The following is a 21,424-nucleotide window of genomic DNA, read 5'->3' on the forward strand; positions in this document are numbered from 1 at the left end:
TTTGTGCCTCTTGTATTTGCTCACTGTCCACATTGTGCAGCAGACAGCGGATTACTGCTGGGGACAGAGGACGAGGACAGGTCATGAGCCGTGCGCACTGCAGGAATGTCCTCGTCAATCGGTCACACGTTACACGGGAGGTGCAGCTATAGCACCTGACCGCTAGATGGCAGTAACCCTGACAGGTCTTTAGCTCATACTTAGAAATTCCCTTTGGTACTTGGACATGTTGTGGTGCCCTTATAAAAGGACTTTCTGCAGAGGCTATGTCACAGCGTCCAGAACAGGCACCATCCAATATACTAAATCAGTGGACGCCAGCGGTGCAGAGGGCCACACCATAACAGCAGGAATGCAGTGATTAGTAGTGGAATTTCTATGGTATGCAAGTCCTTACAAAAGGATTTTTGTTTTTGTAGAAGCTTCTACATTTGAAGCCTTGTGACACAAAGTCTACAGCACATGTAAATTAACTTAAAAAAAAACCAAGTGACACTGTCTGACATGGATTTAGAATGTACAATATATTTATTTATAATCAGATGTAAAAGACGAGTAAAAAAGTACACCCATTACTCACAGACAGCTCATGGTAACATACATATTCATTTTCAATGTACAGCACTATTATTTTCACGTTAGAATTCCTACATTCAAGTAATATAACACATATAAGACCCTATTCTTACAGTGAAATGCCCATCCCTCCCACACAAAATGACACATGCTTCAACACATACAGATGTACCATTGTTGCAACTTTCCAGTAGGTCTGATGATGGCCCAGAAAATTAATATTATGGATGATTGTTTGCACTATGCTTTAGTTTGATGCACAACAAGACATTTGACACCCTTGGCACAAAAAAGACTAGTAGACTACCGTGGAGAAATCCTGTGTTAAATTAAAAAAACCAACACTTGAAGTTATGTAAGACTGGGGTGTGCTTAGAGCAGTGAGGGTGGAAACTATTCAGTTCCACAATAACATTATTTCAATTCAGAGGGATTTTAATTTCCCTCAACTTTAAAGTACAACTCTCTCTATTATGCCTGTACCTGTCTGCTAGATAAAGGCATAATAAAATCAGGAATCAACTGAGGATTCGTTCAATGTTTCCGACTACAGTAGCACCATTTGAAGCTTAAAAAAAACAAACAAAAATAAACCTGCATGCACCCTCACACTTACATGCACAAACACACACAGGTGGAGTGTAATAGGAGGCATACAGTTGGCAAAGCACACAGGGTGAGAGCGAACACACTATGGACCACTGAACTCTCTTGACTTGCATGTGCAATGCCAGATGTATATATTAATATAACTACATAAGGGTGCCATGCTTGTGCCTGTGAGTTAAAAATTTCAGATACAGTACATTTGATGATTCGTTCAGACTCAAAGTATAATCACAAGGACAAAATGACAGAAAAGTAAGAAAAGACAGAATGCATAATTGACTATGCCCCCCCTGCATTGATTAGGGTATCGTTTCTTCAAAATCTCCCTTAATTTCCTGGAGCTTTATATTATTTTATACACCTTTACAGTTTGACAGCTAAAACAGGATTATTGCTTTAGATACCAGCAAACCTCCTGATTTCATTTTTATCTCATCCTCTGATAGAGGAACTAAAGAAGTCATGGTCAAGCCCAAATCTTTTTATGGTCTTGTTATCCATCCAGATGACCATATGAAGATACAAGAGACTATTTCGAAGTGCTGGGCAAAGACCATGTTCCCAGGGGAGCCATTTCTTTTTCATTTGCTTATCATGTGTTCCAGTTTGGGATTGACGAAGGAAAAGCCAGCGAATGCTGCCTGGTCCATGGAGTCGATGAGGTTCTTGTCCGCGTGGGAGAGCCGTGGCTTCTCGCTCAGGAACTCTCGGTCAAAGTTGCTGCAGTCACTGGGGGATTTCTGTGGGTGGCAAGTCAGGTTAATGTAACAAAGCATACTGAAGTCATCAGTATCCTAGATGCATGCAACCATATTTACACAAATGGATTTTAGACAACACATAGTTTGTTGAGAAATAAAACTATAGACTCATACCACTTTGGGCTTGAAAGGAGGATCCGCTGCTCTCTTCTCCAGTGCTGGCCAGTTGATGGTTTTAAAGAACGCATGTGCACGGATGTCTCCCACCACACCCAGCCTGCGACTGGGATCTCGCTCAAACAACTGGAAAAATGATGGAGGGAAAGAAGCCCTTTTGATTACAGGAATGACACAGAACAACTCCCTACAATACTATGTTGTGATAAGGAGGAATGTATGCACTGAAATCCATTCATGTGTATGATGTAAACAATGTTTCTGCCTGGGGGGAACAAAGGGTGCCCATGTGTATCCTCATAGTTACCAGCTCAAGCAGGCTCTTGGCCTCCTTGGTGATCCACCTAGGGTAGTGAGGGGTGTCCGACCTGATGGACTCAAACAGCTCATCCTCATCGTCACCTTGGAAAGGTGACTGACCAATCAGCATCTCGTACACCAGCACGCCGAAAGACCACCAGTCTACAGAGAAGGTGTACTTCTGTCCAAGTAGGATCTGAGATGAGACATCAGAAGTTAATAAGGAGGAAAGGGACACAGACTGTCTAAGTGGAAACACTCTGCTGGTGTTCATTAGTACTGAAGAAGCCAAGTTAATAACTCCAGTCTAGTGACTTTGCCATGCCTCATTATGACCACTAGGGGGCAAACATACTGTGAATGAATGATGGAATGCGTAAGAAGGTGAGAAAGGGGCTTCACATTTAAAAAAGGATGTTCAAAAGAAAATTGCAGAGCAAATATATTTTAATGATTTTGATGGAAACATAGTGGGATGAAATGTGACATCTGCCAGGCTCTGAAGCTAACCTCTGGTGCGATATAGTCTGGTGTCCCACAAAACGTGGTGGCTCTGACATCTCCAAAAACACTCTCTTTACACATTCCAAAGTCCGCAATCTTTATGTGTCCATCCTTGTCCAGCATCACATTGTCCAGTTTCAGATCTCTGAGAAAAGACAGAAGAAAGAATATAAAACAATGCACAACCAGTTCCACTACAGTATATTCTGTTTGAAGTACTGTAGTCTAATATAATAAAAGGGTTTCAGTTCCAGTCTACTCTGTTGGTGTAACAGGTTGAATATAGAGATTGCAGACACTGGTACAGAGCGACTGTTGGGTCTTACCTATAGATAATTCCTTTTGAGTGGAGGAACTGCAGTCCAACAATTATCTCAGCAGCATAGAACCTGAAGGTTGAAATGTGCAAAACAAGCATTAAACCCAGTTTTACTATGATTCAGAGGTACAGCTACAGATCTTCCATTGCGAAAAATGACGGTTGCTGTATTACTCATAGTTCCTTACACAGTATCACAGTATACTTACGTGGCTCTGTTGAGATCGAAGCGGCCTTTGTCTTGGATGTGGAACATCAAGTCACCTCCGTTCAGGTACTCCATTACAAAGAAGAGGTGCTCCTGTTCAAACAACAGATTTATTGTCAGCTCACTGTCGCTGACAAATGAAGCATGAAGAGTGTGAGAGGAAGAAGAAAGGATTAGGGGGTGTGGGGGGAGTGTGGGTCTTTATCAACAACAGGGAATTGTCGCTCTTACCGCTGCAGCCCTGGTTGATTCCTGATCAGAAAACATCTTTTTAAATGTTTCACTAGTAGAGTTGTTCAGTACGTGTGTGCTTACTTTAGACTGGAATGTGGAGTAGAGGTGTGTGAGGAATGGGTTCTCCCAGGCAAGGGCCAGGACTCTCTTCTCCACCATGGTACACTCCACATCATCATCCATGAGGACTACATCCTTCTTCAGAACCTTCACAGCAAAGTACTGTCCCTGCCCCTTCAGCTCCGCCAGCAGAACCTGAGGTGTCAAAGCCACTTAGAGTGAGTACTTCATCAGAGTGAATAATAGCAAATTACAACCGAAATTGGGTTTTGGTGGTGTTGTACGCTCAATCTTAATGTTCCTCAGTGAGGACACTGGGTGTTTGATTCACTGCCAGGCAACACTGGGCTGTGATATAAATTAACCCTCTATCCTCTGCTTTTCTGTTTTACCTCAAATAGGTCAACCTTCACAGGCTGTATGTTTTTGTCAAATGTGTCCTGGCATCTCTAGTGATGGATGAATAACCCACTCCCACTCCAGGGAAGTGAGGGAAGTCATTTAACCAGCAGTGGTGAGATGTATGGCTCTAGAAAGCTTAGTCTATGAAAAAATTGTGGTAATTAATGAATTATACAATGAAATAAAATATGCTTTAGGGAAGGACAGTACTAAGACATTATAACATGATAAAAATCTGCCTCATGAAGATGTGTGGCCTTCAAAGCTCACTAGTATTAAAATTCAGCACATTTACAACAACAGTTTCACATATTTCTTGTTCTTATTAATTCCACTTCTAATGGCTGGCTTTATAATGTTCATCTACAAAGCAAACACTCACACAATTGCAGAATTATTAAGAATTATGTTTTTTCGTTGCCATATATGCGTAACATCATTGGCATAACAAGTTTATGTAAGTTAACAGTGCCTTACATTTTTGTGTCTCCACAATCATTTCATGTTAAATTGAGGAAAGGATTTAAACCATAGGGCCTACCTTGCCAAAGCTGCCTTTTCCCAGCACCTTGTGGAATACCAGGTGGTTGATGGTGAGGCGTATCCGGGGAACTGTAGGTGCGGCTGGGGTTGGGCTCAAGCCCTCAGGTAGTTTGCCATTGCCATCTGCTATAAATACACATTTGCAACTGCAGAGTAAATACATTATGCAAACTGGAATGCAAAGATGCATGCAAACTCATACAACAAAGAAGACAGATTTGAGAATGTACATAAAAACATACAGACTATCTGCAACAATATTACAACTATTTCTTATTTTTTATTTTTAAATCCAACAACTTTACAATATAGTCTAAAATGAACACATCTTACCACTAGGGTCTGCTGTTGCACTACGGATGTCTTGGTAGACCCCAATATCTGCTGCATTGGGATCTTCAGACTTCTTCATAGATTTCTAGGGATTAAAAAATATTGACATTGTACACATCAACAATATATCATTTGTTCTTAATTTTCTAAACTAAACATAGTGTTACTGTGCCAACCTGAGAGATCTGAGACAGAGCCTCAGCCAGTAGTTTCTGGTTGATTCCACACAGATTGGCCACTTTCTCCTGACAGTAACTATGTACGTTCATGCCACAGTCTGGTCAGAGGAAAAAAAAAAAGAAGAGAAAAATCAATTCGTAAAGTGGAGAAAGGGAATACAACGGAAGAGAAAAATGTCAAAATGAGATGTATAATCTGAGACAAGCGTAAAAAACAATAAACCTATTAGACCCACCTTCACATTTAAGACCCTGTCTGTAGAGACCCCACAGCAGACTGCCACAGTGGTCGCAGAATGTGGGGCTCTTGTAGTTGTAGTACTTGAAGCGATGAGGCATATCAATCTTGAAGCGCTCTTTCTGGAACTACAAACACAGAAATCCATTAAACCCACAGGAAGCTGCTATCTGATCAGACAAATATGTTTTGAGTTGCATTGAGGGGCAGGCAAAAGTCAGAGTGAAATTCCTCAGCAAATACGTCTCGAGTGATTTAAATATTGAATTGATCTTTACAAATTTTGGTTGGATCTGTCTTAAATTGTAATGAATTTGAGCCTTGAAGGATGATATGAACTACTTAATGATACTTTATGAAATAAATGTAAATAAAGCAGGAGAGTATACAAAGTCATTATTGAACCACAGCCAGGAAAAGTAATAAAACCTAACAAAGTAAAATAAATGCAGTTTGTCAGTGTCAGATCTGAGGTGAGGTTTTGCATAGATGCTGGAGAACATTAACTTTGCTCACCACAGTTTCACGACTGTTGGTCGCTGTCCCAGTGCACCTGCCAATGATGATTTCGATGCATTTCTTGTGGATTGCTGCATTGCATTCTGTGTGAAACAAACATTATGTTAAGTGTAAAGAATGCAAAAGATAAAATGTGGTAAAAATGCAGATATCATCTAATGAAACACTCACGTCTACACTTGTAACCTTGCTTGTTGAGCCCCCTGTATGTGAGAAAAGGAACGTAATTAAACTCGTGTAATGGGTGACATGTCCCAACAAAGATGATATTCAAGCAATATATCCAGGATGGTTTTCATTACTAGGATTGTGGTTGTGATAGTGATGTACTCCAGCTAGCAGCATTAAGGTACATTAATGTAAGTTTACTGTCTCATTCAACAGCTACCAAACTACATCTGGACTGTCTGCAAACGTATTCTGCAACTACAAAAAAAAAACCTGGGAAAAACATGAAAGACCTGCTACTAGAACTAGCACAGCAATGACTCATTTGTTATCAGCATAACTGGTAGCTGTCTCTCAAATCTTAGATCATGTTATTAAAACTTGGAATTGTAAAAATGGTCAGATAGTCACACAGATGTGTACAGACTAAAGCAAACATTAGATTTTCTCCAGTCTGTCTCTAAAAGGGATTGATAGTACTGAAGTTTGGGAGATAGGGGAGGAACTTGGCTCGCAGGTTAATGCTGCTGACATAGTTGGAACACAACATGACAGCCTTGTGGGATTTCCCAAGACAGTGAGTCATTCTCACAATAGCAGGCCTGCTGTTGTTTCTACCATTACTAACCCCCCATGGACTGCTTCATTTAGGAAACTAGAACCTCTACTAATTCTAGTCTTTTGAAAAACAACCTTAGGAGGCTGCACTTTTCTTATTGGACAACTGATGTTTTTGCCTCATTTGGTACCCAGAGAACATACAGTGGGTGACAGCACAAATGGTCTGGAATTATAAAAGCTGCGCCAGTGGCCTCTTAATAAAAACACAATGCTGATTATAATAATAATGCAGACAAACAAGTAGACAGGCAAATTAGCTGCTTCTGGATAAGTCCTGCCCAGACAGAGCAGAATTGGAAATTACTACCACAGTCTCTCCCTGGAATTCAAAAGATACTCAAAACAGGCTGAAGGTCAAAGCCAAAGTATTTGATATGTTAACCAGCTAAAGTACACAACGTAACAGTGACATAATGTAACAAAGGCAGGACTTGGCATCTCACCACAGGAACTCTCTGCAGACGGAGCAGAAGGTGGGTTGGCCAAAGAAGGTAGCTGTGAACTCGTGGTTCTTGATGATGTGAACCTTTGGCTGCTTGAAAGCTCCTCTCCTCCTGTTGAGTGTCATGACTCCATCTTCAGGAGGAACCTTGACTGATGACTTACACGCCGCTGAGGGGAGAGATCAATTTACCAGTCAAACTGCTGTATTTCTACTCTATTCAAAACACATTATGTTGATTGTCAAACAGCTTTAGAGTGAATTATTATGCACATACACTTTTAATTGATTTGCAAATACAATATAATGATATCAGGCACGCAGTGAGGTCTTGTTGATGATTTATTTAACCAAACTTTTTACAATCTAGCTAATGAGATTTATTGATGAAATTACATCACAGTGGGCATTACCATATATTATATAATATTTAGCTACAATGGCCAAGGGGTATTTAGTCAAATAGCCCGGTTACCTAGAGAAAGAGGCCACAAATGGAGGGTAAACACAGAAAAATACCATTTTGGATAAGCAGCTTCCACTGACGCAAGTGAACAGGGTGGGGTCGAAAGTCATCCAGAGAGGACAACGAAAAAGGCGTGAGAGAAGTAAACAAAGCAGGCAGAAACTCTGGAAGAGATAGGGAGGGTAGGTGGGTGGATGGGTTAGAGGGAGGGGAGGGATTGAGGGACAATTCAAAAGAGGAGTAGCCCCAGAAGAGACAACTGATACACATGGAAACGTGGGAAGAGTGATGAGGTGAGAGAAATAAACTAATTTCCTCTCTCTGCCATTCTAGTGACAGATGTTTATGTTTGAACAAGGCTTCAGGGAGCTGAGCCAAGTAAGTGGGAGTGAGAGAGAGGGCAAGAGAAATACGACAGAGGAGGCAGACAGCGTTGACGGTTGTTCACACATGCCTAAAAATACCTCGGGCTGCTTTTCAGGAAACCTGTGGAGTGTGTAGGAGGGAGCTGATGGAGTATGGAGCCCTTCATAACAGTAGACACATGCCCCCGTCTCATGACCCTCTCCAACCCCGAACAGTGAACCCCGACTGTGCTACTCGCAGAAACTCCCCCAGACAAGAATCAGCACAGTGACTACCATAGACTGGGTTCCTGGGGCTGGTGAGCTGGTGAGCTGGCAGCTAAATAGCACTGCTCTCTTCACTTCTGTTTCTAACAGCTGAAGTGAAACTAAAATAGGTTTTTGAAAGCAGATAAATGATAGCTGTATGATTTCAATCTCAAGCTGCCAATGGTGGATCATTTGTGAGCTATTCCTTAACACAAGATTCAATGTCCTTGACGGACCAGACCAGACCATTAATACATAAAACTCTTACATAAGCAAATACAAAGCATGAAATAAAAAAAAGTTGTTTAACCTTAGGTTCTTAGTGAACATTAGTACACTGTATCAAGAGAAATATCCATTAACACTTGGCATGACATATGCTGAGCAATAAACATAAACATTCATTCAATATCTTAGCTATTCAAAGTACAGCCTTCCTACGTGACCTTGAAGGATTGTTACAGTGCATTCGCTGTGTGGCCACACCTGTAGCCAACCGACCAGCTCAGTGAAAGATATGTCACCAGCATGCACATTAACCCTTGACAGCTTGAGGTAGACAGTTTATTGCGGGGCAGTTGGGCCAGAGCATAACTCCACACTGTAACTAACGTGTTAAGCTGTGGCTTTGTGTAGAAAAGAAAGTGAAGGGAATGAACACCAGAGGAGGAATCCTTCCTGCCGGTAGAGGGCATTATATATCAACACTGAGACAAAGTGACTTTCTGTGGGTCCACTTGAGAGTAGAGAGAAAAGGAAGGGAGATAGAGGGGGCAGGGTTTTCTCCCCCAACAGCTATGGCCTGCAGACTATTTTCTACCATGCCAACACTCCCTGGTGGTCTAGTGGTTAGTAGGATTCGGCGCTCTCACCGCCGCGGCCCGGGTTCGATTCCCGGTCAGGGAACATTGTTTTAACGCAGTGTAAACACATTTTCCAAGACCACACAATTGTCTAGTTAGAATAGTTTTGGTTATTTGTAATGAGAGATTTCTGTCTATACTGTCACTAGTTTGAACTAGGTTGTGCGCAGTAACAAAAAGGTGATGTGGTGTCACATATTTCCAATCAGGATTTAGCAGTATTTGAAACAAAACAGTTGTGGGGTTGCTTGCTTAAGTTTCTAGGCTACTGTTGATGAAATCTGATCAAACCACACCCACCCAGTCCTGATGAAGCAGATAACTTTATACTTTGTTGTTATTTAGTCATGCTAGGGGCTTTTTATGACGCAGCATTTTTTTTACCTGCATCACTGTCCTCCAGGAAGAACTGTACCACCATCTGGACCTTCCCTGACGGATGCAGGTCTAACCAGAACTCAGCGCGACTGTTGGTCTTGGACTTCTTACAGCGTTCTGCCAGCACAGACACGCCCACCGTGGCCTTGGCCAATGGTTCCTCGGTGCTCTGCATGAGGACCACTTCTAGGACACGCCCCTCATAGATGTGAGCATCAAAAGTGGACTTCCAGGCTGGATACATGGTGGGCTTTCTCTGGACCAAGGTCTTTCCACGCTCTGTGAAAGAAGATTGGGGTCATCATTGGGAACAAAATGTTTGTCTTTTATTTTTCCTTTCTCAGGGAAGTCACAAGAAGTGCGACAGCACAAAGCACCTGGAGCTGATAGAGTCAGTATGCTTATAGATTTTTGAGCCCAGCAGATGGTGGCTGTTAAGGCAACTTAGAACGTCTGGTCTTCCAGTTCACTGTGCTACATAAAATTATGACTGCATACAGGTGTGTGTACATCTGCACATACCTGTGTTGACAGACTCCTTCATCTTGACGGCACAGATGGGAGGGTCAGAAAGAGGGGGCAGCACGCCCACGTCATAAGCATTGAAGGAGATACGCAGGAAGGGTGCCATGGTGACTGCTCACCTAAGCCTCCTGGAACAAAGACACAGACTCACAGTTAGGACAGCACATACACATACACACAAACACACACACACACACACACATCTTTTACTTGGATTGCTTAAGTTCTGCACTTAAAACAAGAAGGAAGAGAGTTAACAGTGTCTATAGATGAGAACTACAGAGGAAGTAGAAGTTTCCAACTCACACAACTTTGGAAACTACCCGCAAACAATGAGGGAAGAAGAAACTGAGTGGTAACACCAAACTGTGCACATCAGAGCAGGATGAGGGAATGTGAAACAGAAAATCAAAAATGATCACACTGAAAAGATAAACAGAGCATTAGAGGGAGGAAAACAAAGTTAAAAGATAAGCAGTAACGTCTCTTCTTCCAATGAAACTATGCTCTTTAATCATGGTTGTCTAGTCCTTATTCCCAGCTGTTTCTACTTAGTTGGTTGTATTTATTTATGACTGTGGCCATTCTTTAAAGTACTTTTAGAGCACTACACCATTGTCAATACTCGCATCAGTCTTGCCGATTTGTCATCTGCAATATTAGATCTATTACGCTGACAGAAACAAAATACCTACTTTAAGTCATTTGTAAAGCTATCCACCTTCTTCTGATGTATCTGTTGTGCTAAAATGCATCACATTCAAGTGAAGATTAAATCCTACACACATCATTTCAAAAGTATAAAACTGAAACAGAAAACACAAGCAGTTTGCAAAAGTGTCTACCTGCTTGCATCATTTAAGCTGAATTGCTCCACAGACAGATTTGTTCAGCACTGTTCTCCATGTGTTTTCTACACTTCCTCTTAAAGGGTTTCTTGTAAGGGTTGAATAGCAGTCTTTGAGTTCTTCTTAATCTGCCCAGATGGCCCGGACCCTTCTATATATTTTAACACAATAATTATAAAGCAGGGTGGTAGAGTCTCCATATAAAGCAGTATGAAGTGTTAATGAACTAAACACATAAATGAAATCCCCAGACCAATGTTAAATAATTTATAACACGAGAAAAACACTCTTTGGGCAACTCTCTGTGGCGGACAAGAGGACAGCAGCTGCTGCTTTATTGGACCTGCAGATAGTACAGTCCTTGGAAAGGGACTACTTTTTTATTAACCTGTACTTTTATACTGTGCATGTGTACGTTAAAATGATAACATGTATCAAATCTAATTATCCTAAACTATCAGACGACAAGAAAGCGTTTTTGAAGGTGTAGTCAGTATGAGTAGGACACCACAGAACCAACCATAGGGGGACTAACACTTGTTTTGTTTTCTCAGCTTTAGGACACAGTGTTCAGCAAATCAGTGTTCTTTAATAACAAACTGTCTTACTGGGGGAAATGCTGAAAAACTGGTACTATTTCACCTTGTTATAACGGATTACAAAGGGTGACATTTTCTAAACTTAGCAGGCTGCCAGTCAAGCTTTATGTTGTGTAAAGAAACAAATACTTACTGAGCCAATCATGTTATCGAGGCTGTTCACTCACACACTGTATGTTGTCACAGACTAGCAGGACCCTGAGGGCACACTAGCCTACATCCCAGTTACCAAAAACAGCAATAAAATCCCACAGAATTCCTCCACACAGCACTTACTGTGAGCTTTTAAGTTCCTTAACTTGATCTCTTGCTCTATTAATATAATCTTGGCCTATTAGTCATTTCAGAAACATGGCATGCCTGTGATTTCAGTGTGATCACACTCTAGCTGCACAATGATGTTTAGCTGCTCTATAAAATGACATTTCTGTATTCTAATTTCTAAAAGACATGTCCTTCCCCTGAGCATGAATATGTACATTAAACTCCTGGACAGGAATGTACTGTAGCCTTCCTGCTTCTGCCTAAATAATTAATCAATCATGACATTATTCAATGTCATGCATAATGAGTTCTCCTGAGCGACTGAAGGCAAACATGTATGTATCACAGCAAGACTGGTGCTTGCTGTGATACATACATGTTTACCGCTCTGCCTACAAAGCTAGACCAGATGCTATTTTGGGCTCAGGTTGGATCCAGATCACGTTTTAGCTTCTTGCTGAGTGACACTCTAAATGCAGAATTGAAATGAGAATTTTCTTATTGCAGCCGAAAACTTTTAGGGGATGAGGAAATCCTGTCTCTTCTCCACTGCTTTTTCTAATCGCTGTGTGGAGCTGCTTAGCAGTACAAGATGTTACTGCGCCTGCACTGAACAAGGAATGTGTGCCATTGGATTAATGTATGCAGCCGTATAAAATCCTTTAGAAATGGACTTACTCAGGATCTGTAGTGTGTAGGTGTCATATCTGGTATGATATCTCAGACAAGCAACACAAGTCTGGATGGTTGAAGTGTACGGCATCTCAGTAGCTGTCACTAAGGTGCCCCTTTGAGCAAGCCTCTTAACCTTCAGCTGTTCCAAAAGTCAGTTACTCAGTTGCCAGCCCATAGGTGAAAAAATGCTAACTGGTTACCAAAGTGCCATGTGAACAGTCTTTCCCTGTTTGGGACTGACTGACAGTAAGTGCTGGTTGCGGCCAAGAAACACAGCATGCATTTTCAAAACTTAGTGAAATGAAAAGCCAATTTCAGAATGACCGCAACAAGAATAAACACACAAAATGGGCCTCAGAGTTACATGTGGTGTGTTTGCTGTAAATCGATCATCCAATTTCTGTCTTCACTTTCCTGTGCAGAGTTGCAGAGGAACACCCTGGTTTAAAACAGGTCGAAAGACATCAACAATCCATTATTTATGATAGCCTAATCAGTGCAACTGACAAGTGAAAAAACATCAATAATACTCTTACATATTCTACGAAAACCAAAAGGACATAACGTAACTTCTAACAGGAATTATAGCCTGCGTAAATTCAGAATATTTTCATGGATCTACTATATGATCTGCTAAAGATGAAATGATAAATAAATGAAAGGGTTATCTCATTTGAACTTAGAGTCTTCTTTATTCTAGTGACAGCAGCAGCTTGTTGCATGTATCTCCGTTATGTTATTAATTATTCATGACAATGTGGCAGCGCTCCAAAATACACAATACGTTCAGTGCAGCAATTTTCAATATTACCATGTCACCGAGTCAGCTCTCCTCAGCATTTTTACCCAAGTCTCAAGTCAGGTAGAGTCTCACAGCATGGTCACTCTAATTGACATACATTCTTACAGACAAGCAATTTTCTAATTCAGTGATTTTGGAGAGAATTGGAGCACCTGGAGGAAACCCACAAAGTCCACGTCCCGACATCTCCCTGGCCCTTAGCCAGCTGATTAAAACGTAGGACCTTTGTGTTATGATAAGACAGAGCTCTCCTCAGAGCCATCATGCCACCCTGTATTATTCTGAAATCACAAATCCCTACTAGGGATAGGCACGAGTACTCGAGTACTTGTTTGGATGTCGGTACTCGTTCGCTGTATCAAGTACTAATCTTATTTGCGCATGTGTAGCCGTCAATAACGTTCAACACGCTCAGTCACAGAAAAAAAAGACGAAATGAACGTGCAGTGCAAGATTTGTAACATAAAACTTAATTCAACTAAACTTCTGTATCACAGAACAACTATAACCATTTGTGGATTAGGAGAAAGTAAGGAGGAAACAAGCGAGACGGACAACAGGCAACCTCTTATCATCTTATTTGCTAAAGTCAACAAGCAACGCTGTGATGCTACCAGGGCAGAAGAAGAGAAGATAAAGCGGCTCATATCACAAATGGTGACTAGAGATATGCTCCTGTTAAACTTTGTGGAAGGAGATTTCCACCGGCGGATGGAGTTTGCTGATTACAGGTTACCACTGAGGCAAACAACAACTACAAGCGTGTAGAAGATGTATGCGTGCTGTAAAATTCAGGGCTGAACAAAATGAACTGTTTAGCTATAGCCTACGGGCCAAGGTGGCTGCAGTAAACCAGCTTTTTCACCAGCCAAATGATTGAGATTATTGAAATGATTGCAACACCTTAATGTTCATGGACATGGTTTATGTTGATGGCTAATCTCTACAGTCTGCATTTTATATAAATAAATGAATACACTGATAACATGTTTTTTAAGAAGATATGACACACAGAGGACTTTTTTTTTTACAGCATATATACAGCATTAAATGTGAATTAAAGATGTATTCATAGTAAGTGTGTAGGTATGTACTAGATGTGCAATGTTGGGATAAAGCTACAGTAATAGAGAATACATACAGTATGTTGGATACATTTTTACATCTTTAAACTAATTAGCCTATACTTTGAAAATATATCCTTGTCTCCACTCGGCTGAGAAGGACACATCTCTGTTGTTGCTGCTGAAGGCTCTGACCGACCCTGCAAGTCTGCTGGGGATCTAAAGACCCCAACAACAAGCAATTTCTGAGTGAGGTCAGGAGGGTCGAGATTGAGAATCTATTAGAGCTCTCATGATACTGCCCGCGCGCACACACACACACACAAACACACACGCAAAAACAATATTATGTCTTTGAATAGTTATGGAGTTTGCCAGATGTGAAAAACACGCAAAGAGTCCATTTCCAGTTTACACAAACACTCTCTTATGTACACATACATACGCATTGGTACACAGAAAAGAGAGCCTTGTTTCCCCAGAGAGAGCGGAAAAAATGAGCACATGCAATTGGGAAAGGGGTGGGTAGAGGAAAAGAGCAAAAGAGCAAAAGAGAGGGAAAGAAAAAAAAAGATAGACAACACACTGGTAGACTGGCCAGTGGACCTGAAGAGAAATCAGACTCAATGACAATACCAGATTTGCCTTCACTAAATCCAGCCACAATGAGGTCAGTTTTCCAGTGAGATGGATTTGGATGTTCATGTGTGTGTGTGTGTGTGTGGCATCAAGGTGTTATTTAGTTACTCTCAAGAAAGATTTAAGCTTTTATCCCAGACTGAAAGGACTGCCAAGACCCAGTGAAGGTAAAGCTGGACTACCAGCCTGTGGCGTATACTTTACTTTGTATAACACAAAATAATTCATAAATTATACACTAACTTTAAGAAGGTACAGTATGTGGACAACATGACAACAAGAAGATGTAAGTAACTAGAACATGCCATTAAATGCCGCTTGACTTGACATGAAAATTGCTGTCGTCTGACATATAAGCTCTGAGGGACTTTAAGAAGTGCTCCTATTCCCGTAACTACACTTTGAGTGTCATTTAATAATGACAACTACAGAAACAGATTCATGGAACAATCCCGTGATGAACAGGAAAACAGAACATACAACCAGGAAAAAACCCTGACATGAAACCAATCTTCTGTTACGTTGCATTCATGAAACAACGCACTAATGGAGACAGAGATGCGTGATTGTCTCCAACAGATAAACCATCATCAAAAACATGCCCAGTGATGCCCCACAAACAAGTCAAAAGGTATGTACAGAATGAGTGGAGATGTAATTTAGTGAAAGACGTGATCAAGCAGGTCCAGCAGGTTTGGGAGCTTCTGTATGTCAAACTTTAATCGGCAGGTCTGAACAAAGACAGGTACAATTATTCAGAGAACAACAACAGCAATTAATGACAGCAACCTGAATTTAGATCAATAGGAATTCCACGAAGCAATGACATATTAATTATTATTAAGATCATTAATCCCTGATGGAAAATGATTCTTATTTGTCAGCCATAGAGCCACCTGCAGAACAGCTGAAAGGGATTCGGAGTCTTGTCCAAAGATGCATTAATTCTACATTGTGAATGTTTGACTACACAGCACTGATAAACTTTAACCTCTACCTGAACTGAGCCACCCTTTTGCTACACAATTACAAGAAAGGCTTGTTTACATCAAAAGCAGTGTTTTTATGTAATTTTTTTTACTATTTTCCCTTTAAGTTTAAGGACAATCCAGCAGGACAAAGAACATGTAGACATGGCAACCAATTGGATTTTATATGGGCAGACAGTGAAATGTTCTTGTCCTCTGAACAGTGAAGTCACTTACCTGACCTCAGTCCGACTAATTATATGGTTCACTTGCCAAACCCAAGGCACAAAGCCCCAGAAACAAGCAAGAAGTAAATATGGCTGCAGTACAGGCCTGTTAGATAATCACCAGGAAAGACACTGAGTGTCTGCTGGTGTCTATGTATTGTATTCTTCAGACAGTCATTGTTTCCAATTATTAAACATTAGGAATTCACTTAGGTTTATGGTAACTATGGTAAAATGTCTCCTATATCTCCTATATATTAAAAAGACTCCAGTGGAGCAATGGGATGCATCATTATTAATGTTGTTAATTACACCTGTGGTTTTCCCACTGTGACATGTCAAAATGTCTGCAGTGAAAAAGGTCTATTTTAACTTACTGACTACAAACCAACAGGCCTTTTTCATGGAAGACATTTGTCACGGCAAGAAAACAAATGGCTGAACTTCATTTCGTTGCTTCAGTTTCAGGGTCCTGGTATTATAGGCACAGCTAACTGAGACACTTGAACAGAACTATCCTTAATGTTATTAGTAACACTTGGAAAAAGGCATATCAGTAGAACTGATTAAACCAGGGCTCTCAAACTCCACTGGGTCTGGGGACACTGCTGGTATTGTCATCTCAAAGGAGGGCCATTTCAATGCTCAACTGGTGCAAACCGGTCTGACAGGATGCTAAAAAAAGCTAGAAGATTAAAGTAGGTGACAGGTAGCAGATCAACCTGTTAGTCATGCAAAGGTAAATAGATGTCAAAGCTATATTAAAATGACTCAACATTACTAAAGAAGAGCTGTCAATTGACATCATAACAACCAACGTGAGATTATATCAGTTTTGGTCATTTCTGGCTCACTTGGTGCAGTCAAGAAAAACTGGGAAGTGTCTGACACATTCCTGTTGTGTATAGTTGGTAATCAGTATCAGGAAATATGGAGAAATGTGAAGGAAGACAATGAAGAAATTGCACAACGTGCTTGTTCCCTACATGTTCAAAACACCTTTCAGTTAAACAATTACACAATCTTTGTTTTCCCTGTCCTATTTTGTGTTTGTTGTACAGTTACTTCAAGAGACTGCGTTGTCTGACTGAGAAAGAGAGGAGGAGTGCGAGGCTTAGCGAAAAACACAAAAGGTCCGTAACAGACCCAGAAGGGCCTGGCTGGAAGGAGCAGGGCCAGTCTGTGGCCTGGAAAATTAAAGCTGAACAAACACGCTCCACACGATTATAATGAGCCTGAACAAGCACGGTCAGACTCAGGCAGGCGACACTCGTGCCTAAAGCTAATAACCTGTGTAGTTGTGTGGGTAAACAATACATCTACTGCACCATCAAACTGCTATTCCTGATAGCTTAAAGAAAAACAATCCATCCACATTGGAAATTAAACAGTGTGTTCGTGGAAAAGGGCTGATCCTTACTGTAACTGCAATGTTGATCGTAGGTGTCTACTGGAATATTTTCTTGCTACACATTAGGGCTGTGTTTCAGAAAGAATCTGACAATACATGAGGTTACGATGTATTACGATACTGTAAGGAAGGCAATACTGTCATATAATTGTTAGTATAACAAATACACCATATATATGAGTAAAAACAGTTTACTTTTTTTATGCAACCAGAGCAGTGGTTTACAAAACTACTATATATTTAGTGGTTGAGAGTTTAAACACAAAAATCTATAGTGTTTTCAAGAATGGACAGAATATCACAAGAGTGAGTGTTGAGTTTTTTTAAACGTTGCTTTAGTGCTATAGCCACTAAATTCAGTTTAGAGAGGAACTGATGTGCACATGTTGTCAGAATGTCCTTACAACTGAACAATGCCTTTAAGAATTCTCTTAGAGGCGACCACTTTTTGAAAAATGGTGAAAAACCTATTTGAAGAACCTTTTTTTTGAGGTTAACCAAACATACACCATATTTGTTGAAAACAAACTGCAACTTGCAGAAGTGGTGAGAAAGTGTTTTGAGTTTAAATGGCTTAGAGAGAGAGTGGGAGCGGTCTATACAAATATAAAGGGGCAAACACAGTAAGACCAAAAAAAGCCTCCTTGCTGCAAGAAATAATACAAGATAACTTTTGAGCCCAATCATATTCTTTTTCATTCCAGACAAATTCATGCAAGCAAAACATAATTCTAATAAAACTTAATCCACAAGTCTTCCACTGAGGCAAGGTGGCACGTATTAACGCCATCTCAAAATCACATAACTGCACTAATAACCTTGAACAAAGCAGCCTTTAATGAATTTCAGTGGAGACTGGCTTGAAAGAATCAAAGCCTTTCTTTCTTTCAATAAGCAAGGTTAATGTCTAACACCCCCCCCCAACCCCAAACACACACACACACACACACACACAGGTTATGTCAACAGACAGTATATTACAGATTTGGTCTAAGGAGACACCAACACCTACAGGGCAAAAATACAGTATCCATTAGTTCCATTCTGTGATGTTAAATTGTCTCCTTTTCTTTTTCTGACACACACACACACACTCACACTCACACTCACACTCACACTCACACACACAAAGCCATCAGGTCAAAGTAGGACAGGAAAAGCGAGTGAGATTTGAAGAATGAGACCAGAGCGGAGGTTGCTGGTTCAAGGTCAGAGTCAGATGAATGTGGAGATACATTTGTTCCAAAGATACTGACTGATATAATTTCACTATGTGCCTTGAACTGACCTAAGACATCAAATCAATGCAAGCTGTTAATAACTGACTATGAGTTGTTCATTACACATTGTCACAAACTTAGTGTAAGTGGAGGGATAACCTTTTCTGATTTTCTGTCCCTTCCCGCTGAGTATCACTGAACTCTTTGGCATGGTGTCAAACCTGCCATACCAGCATGAAATGAATCCTGCCACTGTGTTTGTGTGTGTGAGCGTGCCTTCTCTCCACATGCATTAAGGCCGGTGTCTATTTCTGCCCCACTCACAGTTCACAAAGCCTTGGTTAAGACAAATCAAATAGCATCCGAGCTTGGAGCACCAAACAGGACAGCATGATGTGTGTGTGGCGGGGGGAGGGGCAGAGAGAGAGTGAGAGAGATGCCAAGGGCAAGTGATGGCCAAACTATCATCACCCAGGGCTCATTTAGCAAACCGCCTCTGTTTTTGTGTGTCTGCCTGCCTGTGTGTAAAATCATGTTATCGTACATCATGAGAAAAGTGCTGCAGTGGAGATACTGAACTGTTTCATATTTTATGGCACATAAAACAAACTGTATGTACAGTTTTGGTGATACTGGGGGCAAAATTTGACTTCCCCCCCCCCCCAATGTTGAGTATAAATATGCTTTACAAAACACCTGAGTCAGTTAATGAAACAAATCAAATCATCTGCATTAGTGTTTAATTGTGTTTGACCATAAACAGGAGTGCAACTTTTCCCAATAAAGTATAAAATTAACAAAATGATCGATTCAATCTGTAAATATCTCTTTAAAATAGAAAAACTAGACTAATTACTGATGTCAACATTCAGTACTTGACCATTTTATTACTCACCCTAACTCTCGTTGCGTACATTAGTATAATGTAGTATAATGGCATTTGACGTACCTATTTAAGCTTACCCGACGCTGGCTTCCTGTCTCAAATGAAATCATCAATTATTCATACATGTATACAGTCTAATATCAGTAAAAAAAACACTATCTAAATGATATGAGTCAGTGTTGCGTTTATGTGCGTGTTGTACTATGGAGGGATCAGTACTGCATGGGCAACTCCTCACTGAGCAGATGTCCCAAACGTGTCCTCCAAGCAGCTCATGAAGCCACAAGCCAATATTGACACACCAGTAACTGCAGGCAGATAGTGTTACCTGCGCTCCCGATGCTGCACTGCCTCCAGAAGATAACAGCAGGATACCGAGTCTTGCCACAAACGCAGAATTGTGTTGTAGTGTGTGACACAAGACTTTTCGTAAGAGATGGAAGGAATATTTCAAAACAGGATCATGTGTTTGGCGTGCCTGCGGAGCTGACAAGTCATGTCAGCTTCAGTGGATTCAGAAGGCTGATTTGTTTACAGCCACAAGAATGCTGGGTAATCTTCACACAGACACTTGCTTAGTCATCCGATTTCTTTTTGTTACCACGAATACATTGTTGTCGTTGTGTTTTACTCAATCACCGACGTCATCCAGAAGAGGCGATGAAGGATGGTAAAGAGTTACGTGATGGCAATTCCAGTTGGTAAACCTGCGTGCAATGAGGAAAGGACCTTTGATACTAAAGGCTCGTGGACTTTAGTCTCAGCCATTGACAGTATATGGTCTCAACAGAACAATGCAAACCGGCTCCAGCACAAGGTAGACCACAATGTGCCAGGTGCTGTTGTCATCAGCAGCACTGTCTTTGTAATGACCGTGGCACTGGCAGGTTTCTCTCAAACCCTACCAGAAACATAAGGATGAAACCGGGGATTTAATGAAAGTCAACTAAAACTCTACTTACATTTGAACGTCAGGGAATTAAAGTTACATCCACATTTTGTGACTACAGTATGGTGTGAGTGAGAGAGTCAGTAGTTACACACAGTAGCCTATACAATCTGTGAGACTCAAAAGTGAGTCATTATTGTCAGTGCTTAGTCTACCCGCAGGACCACCAGGAGGAGACTCTTTACCTGTACACCTTTAAACACTCATCACGGTCATAAACACCACCGTTGAGCCCACTTTTATTCTGCACTCAGTTGGCCTCGCTAGCTACATCCCCTCTGTTGCCATAGGATACGACACATGGCTGGAGGAATTCATAAAGCACACAGACTGGCTTCCCGGTGTTGTACTGAAGGTACGTTAGTTTCCACAGTATTAGTGGGGACAAGTAAAGTTTTGTTACATTATCCGGACATGCAAGCACTGAAACATGGCTTAACTTAACTTACGTAACGTTACGTTAACTAACTACACGGAGAGAGAGAGAGGGAGACATTCCGCGACAGCAGCCTCTCTCATTCCCGTCGCCAGGCAGTCGACTACTACTACTACTGATGTCAACCGAGGTTTGCAGTCGCTTCTCTGTGAGACAAAACTTCAGCCAAAAGAAAGCGGGGCCATAGCAAAGCCAGGCGACTCCTGACACCCAGTAGTTACCCTACAAGCAAGTGTTTGTCCCAACTGTCAAACAACGCCGAGATCAAGGTTTTCCAACCGCGAACAAGTTTAACCGCTTCTCAACAAACTGAGACTTACCTCTTCCGCCGAGCTTGGAAAGTGTGTTGTTGGTGGCGAGTTTGTACCGGGTCTGGTTTTTCCCGGAGGTTCGACTTCTAGATCCTCGTTGGTGTTTAAGGAAGTGTTCAAGTCGGCTGCTGTTAATTCAGTCAGTC

At 41.1% G+C, this 21,424-nt stretch overlaps 1 protein-coding gene and 1 non-coding gene across 2 annotated transcripts; one reads left to right on the plus strand and one right to left on the minus strand.

Annotated features, from left to right (window-relative positions):
• Positions 1–505: 505 nt before the first annotated feature.
• On the minus strand, positions 506–21,418 carry prkcdb (protein kinase C, delta b). The gene is made up of 17 exons (XM_035662840.1): positions 21,288–21,418; positions 9,977–10,107; positions 9,461–9,733; positions 7,135–7,303; positions 6,074–6,105; positions 5,900–5,985; positions 5,382–5,511; positions 5,143–5,243; positions 4,967–5,051; positions 4,632–4,759; positions 3,710–3,883; positions 3,396–3,487; positions 3,194–3,256; positions 2,874–3,012; positions 2,371–2,559; positions 2,061–2,189; positions 506–1,925 (listed from the first exon to the last, which is right to left on the minus strand). Exons 2-17 carry the CDS (start codon positions 10,083–10,085, stop codon positions 1,767–1,769), a joined length of 2,058 nt encoding a protein of 685 aa, XP_035518733.1. The 5' UTR covers positions 10,086–10,107; positions 21,288–21,418; the 3' UTR covers positions 506–1,766.
• Positions 9,045–9,119, plus strand: trnae-cuc. Its single transcript has one exon. It is a non-coding gene; the product is annotated as a tRNA-Glu (tRNA).
• Positions 21,419–21,424: the final 6 nt, after the last annotated feature.

This window comes from Morone saxatilis, unplaced genomic scaffold (genome assembly GCF_004916995.1).
Source record: "Morone saxatilis isolate NCDOM2014 unplaced genomic scaffold, NCSU_SB_2.0 Contig18, whole genome shotgun sequence".
Classification (NCBI taxonomy): Eukaryota; Metazoa; Chordata; class Actinopteri; family Moronidae; genus Morone; species Morone saxatilis.

Coding starts and splice junctions, on each gene's coding strand:
- prkcdb (XM_035662840.1), bottom strand. CDS start 10,085: ATGGCACCCTTCCTGCGTATCTCCTTCAATGCTTATGACGTGGGCGTG. Junction 9,734..9,976: donor GAAGGAGTCTGTCAACACAG/GTATGTGCAGAT, acceptor CTTCTTTCACAG/AGCGTGGAAAGACCTTGGTC. Junction 2,190..2,370: donor CCAAGAGCCTGCTTGAGCTG/GTAACTATGAGG, acceptor TCATTTTTCCAG/TTGTTTGAGCGAGATCCCAG.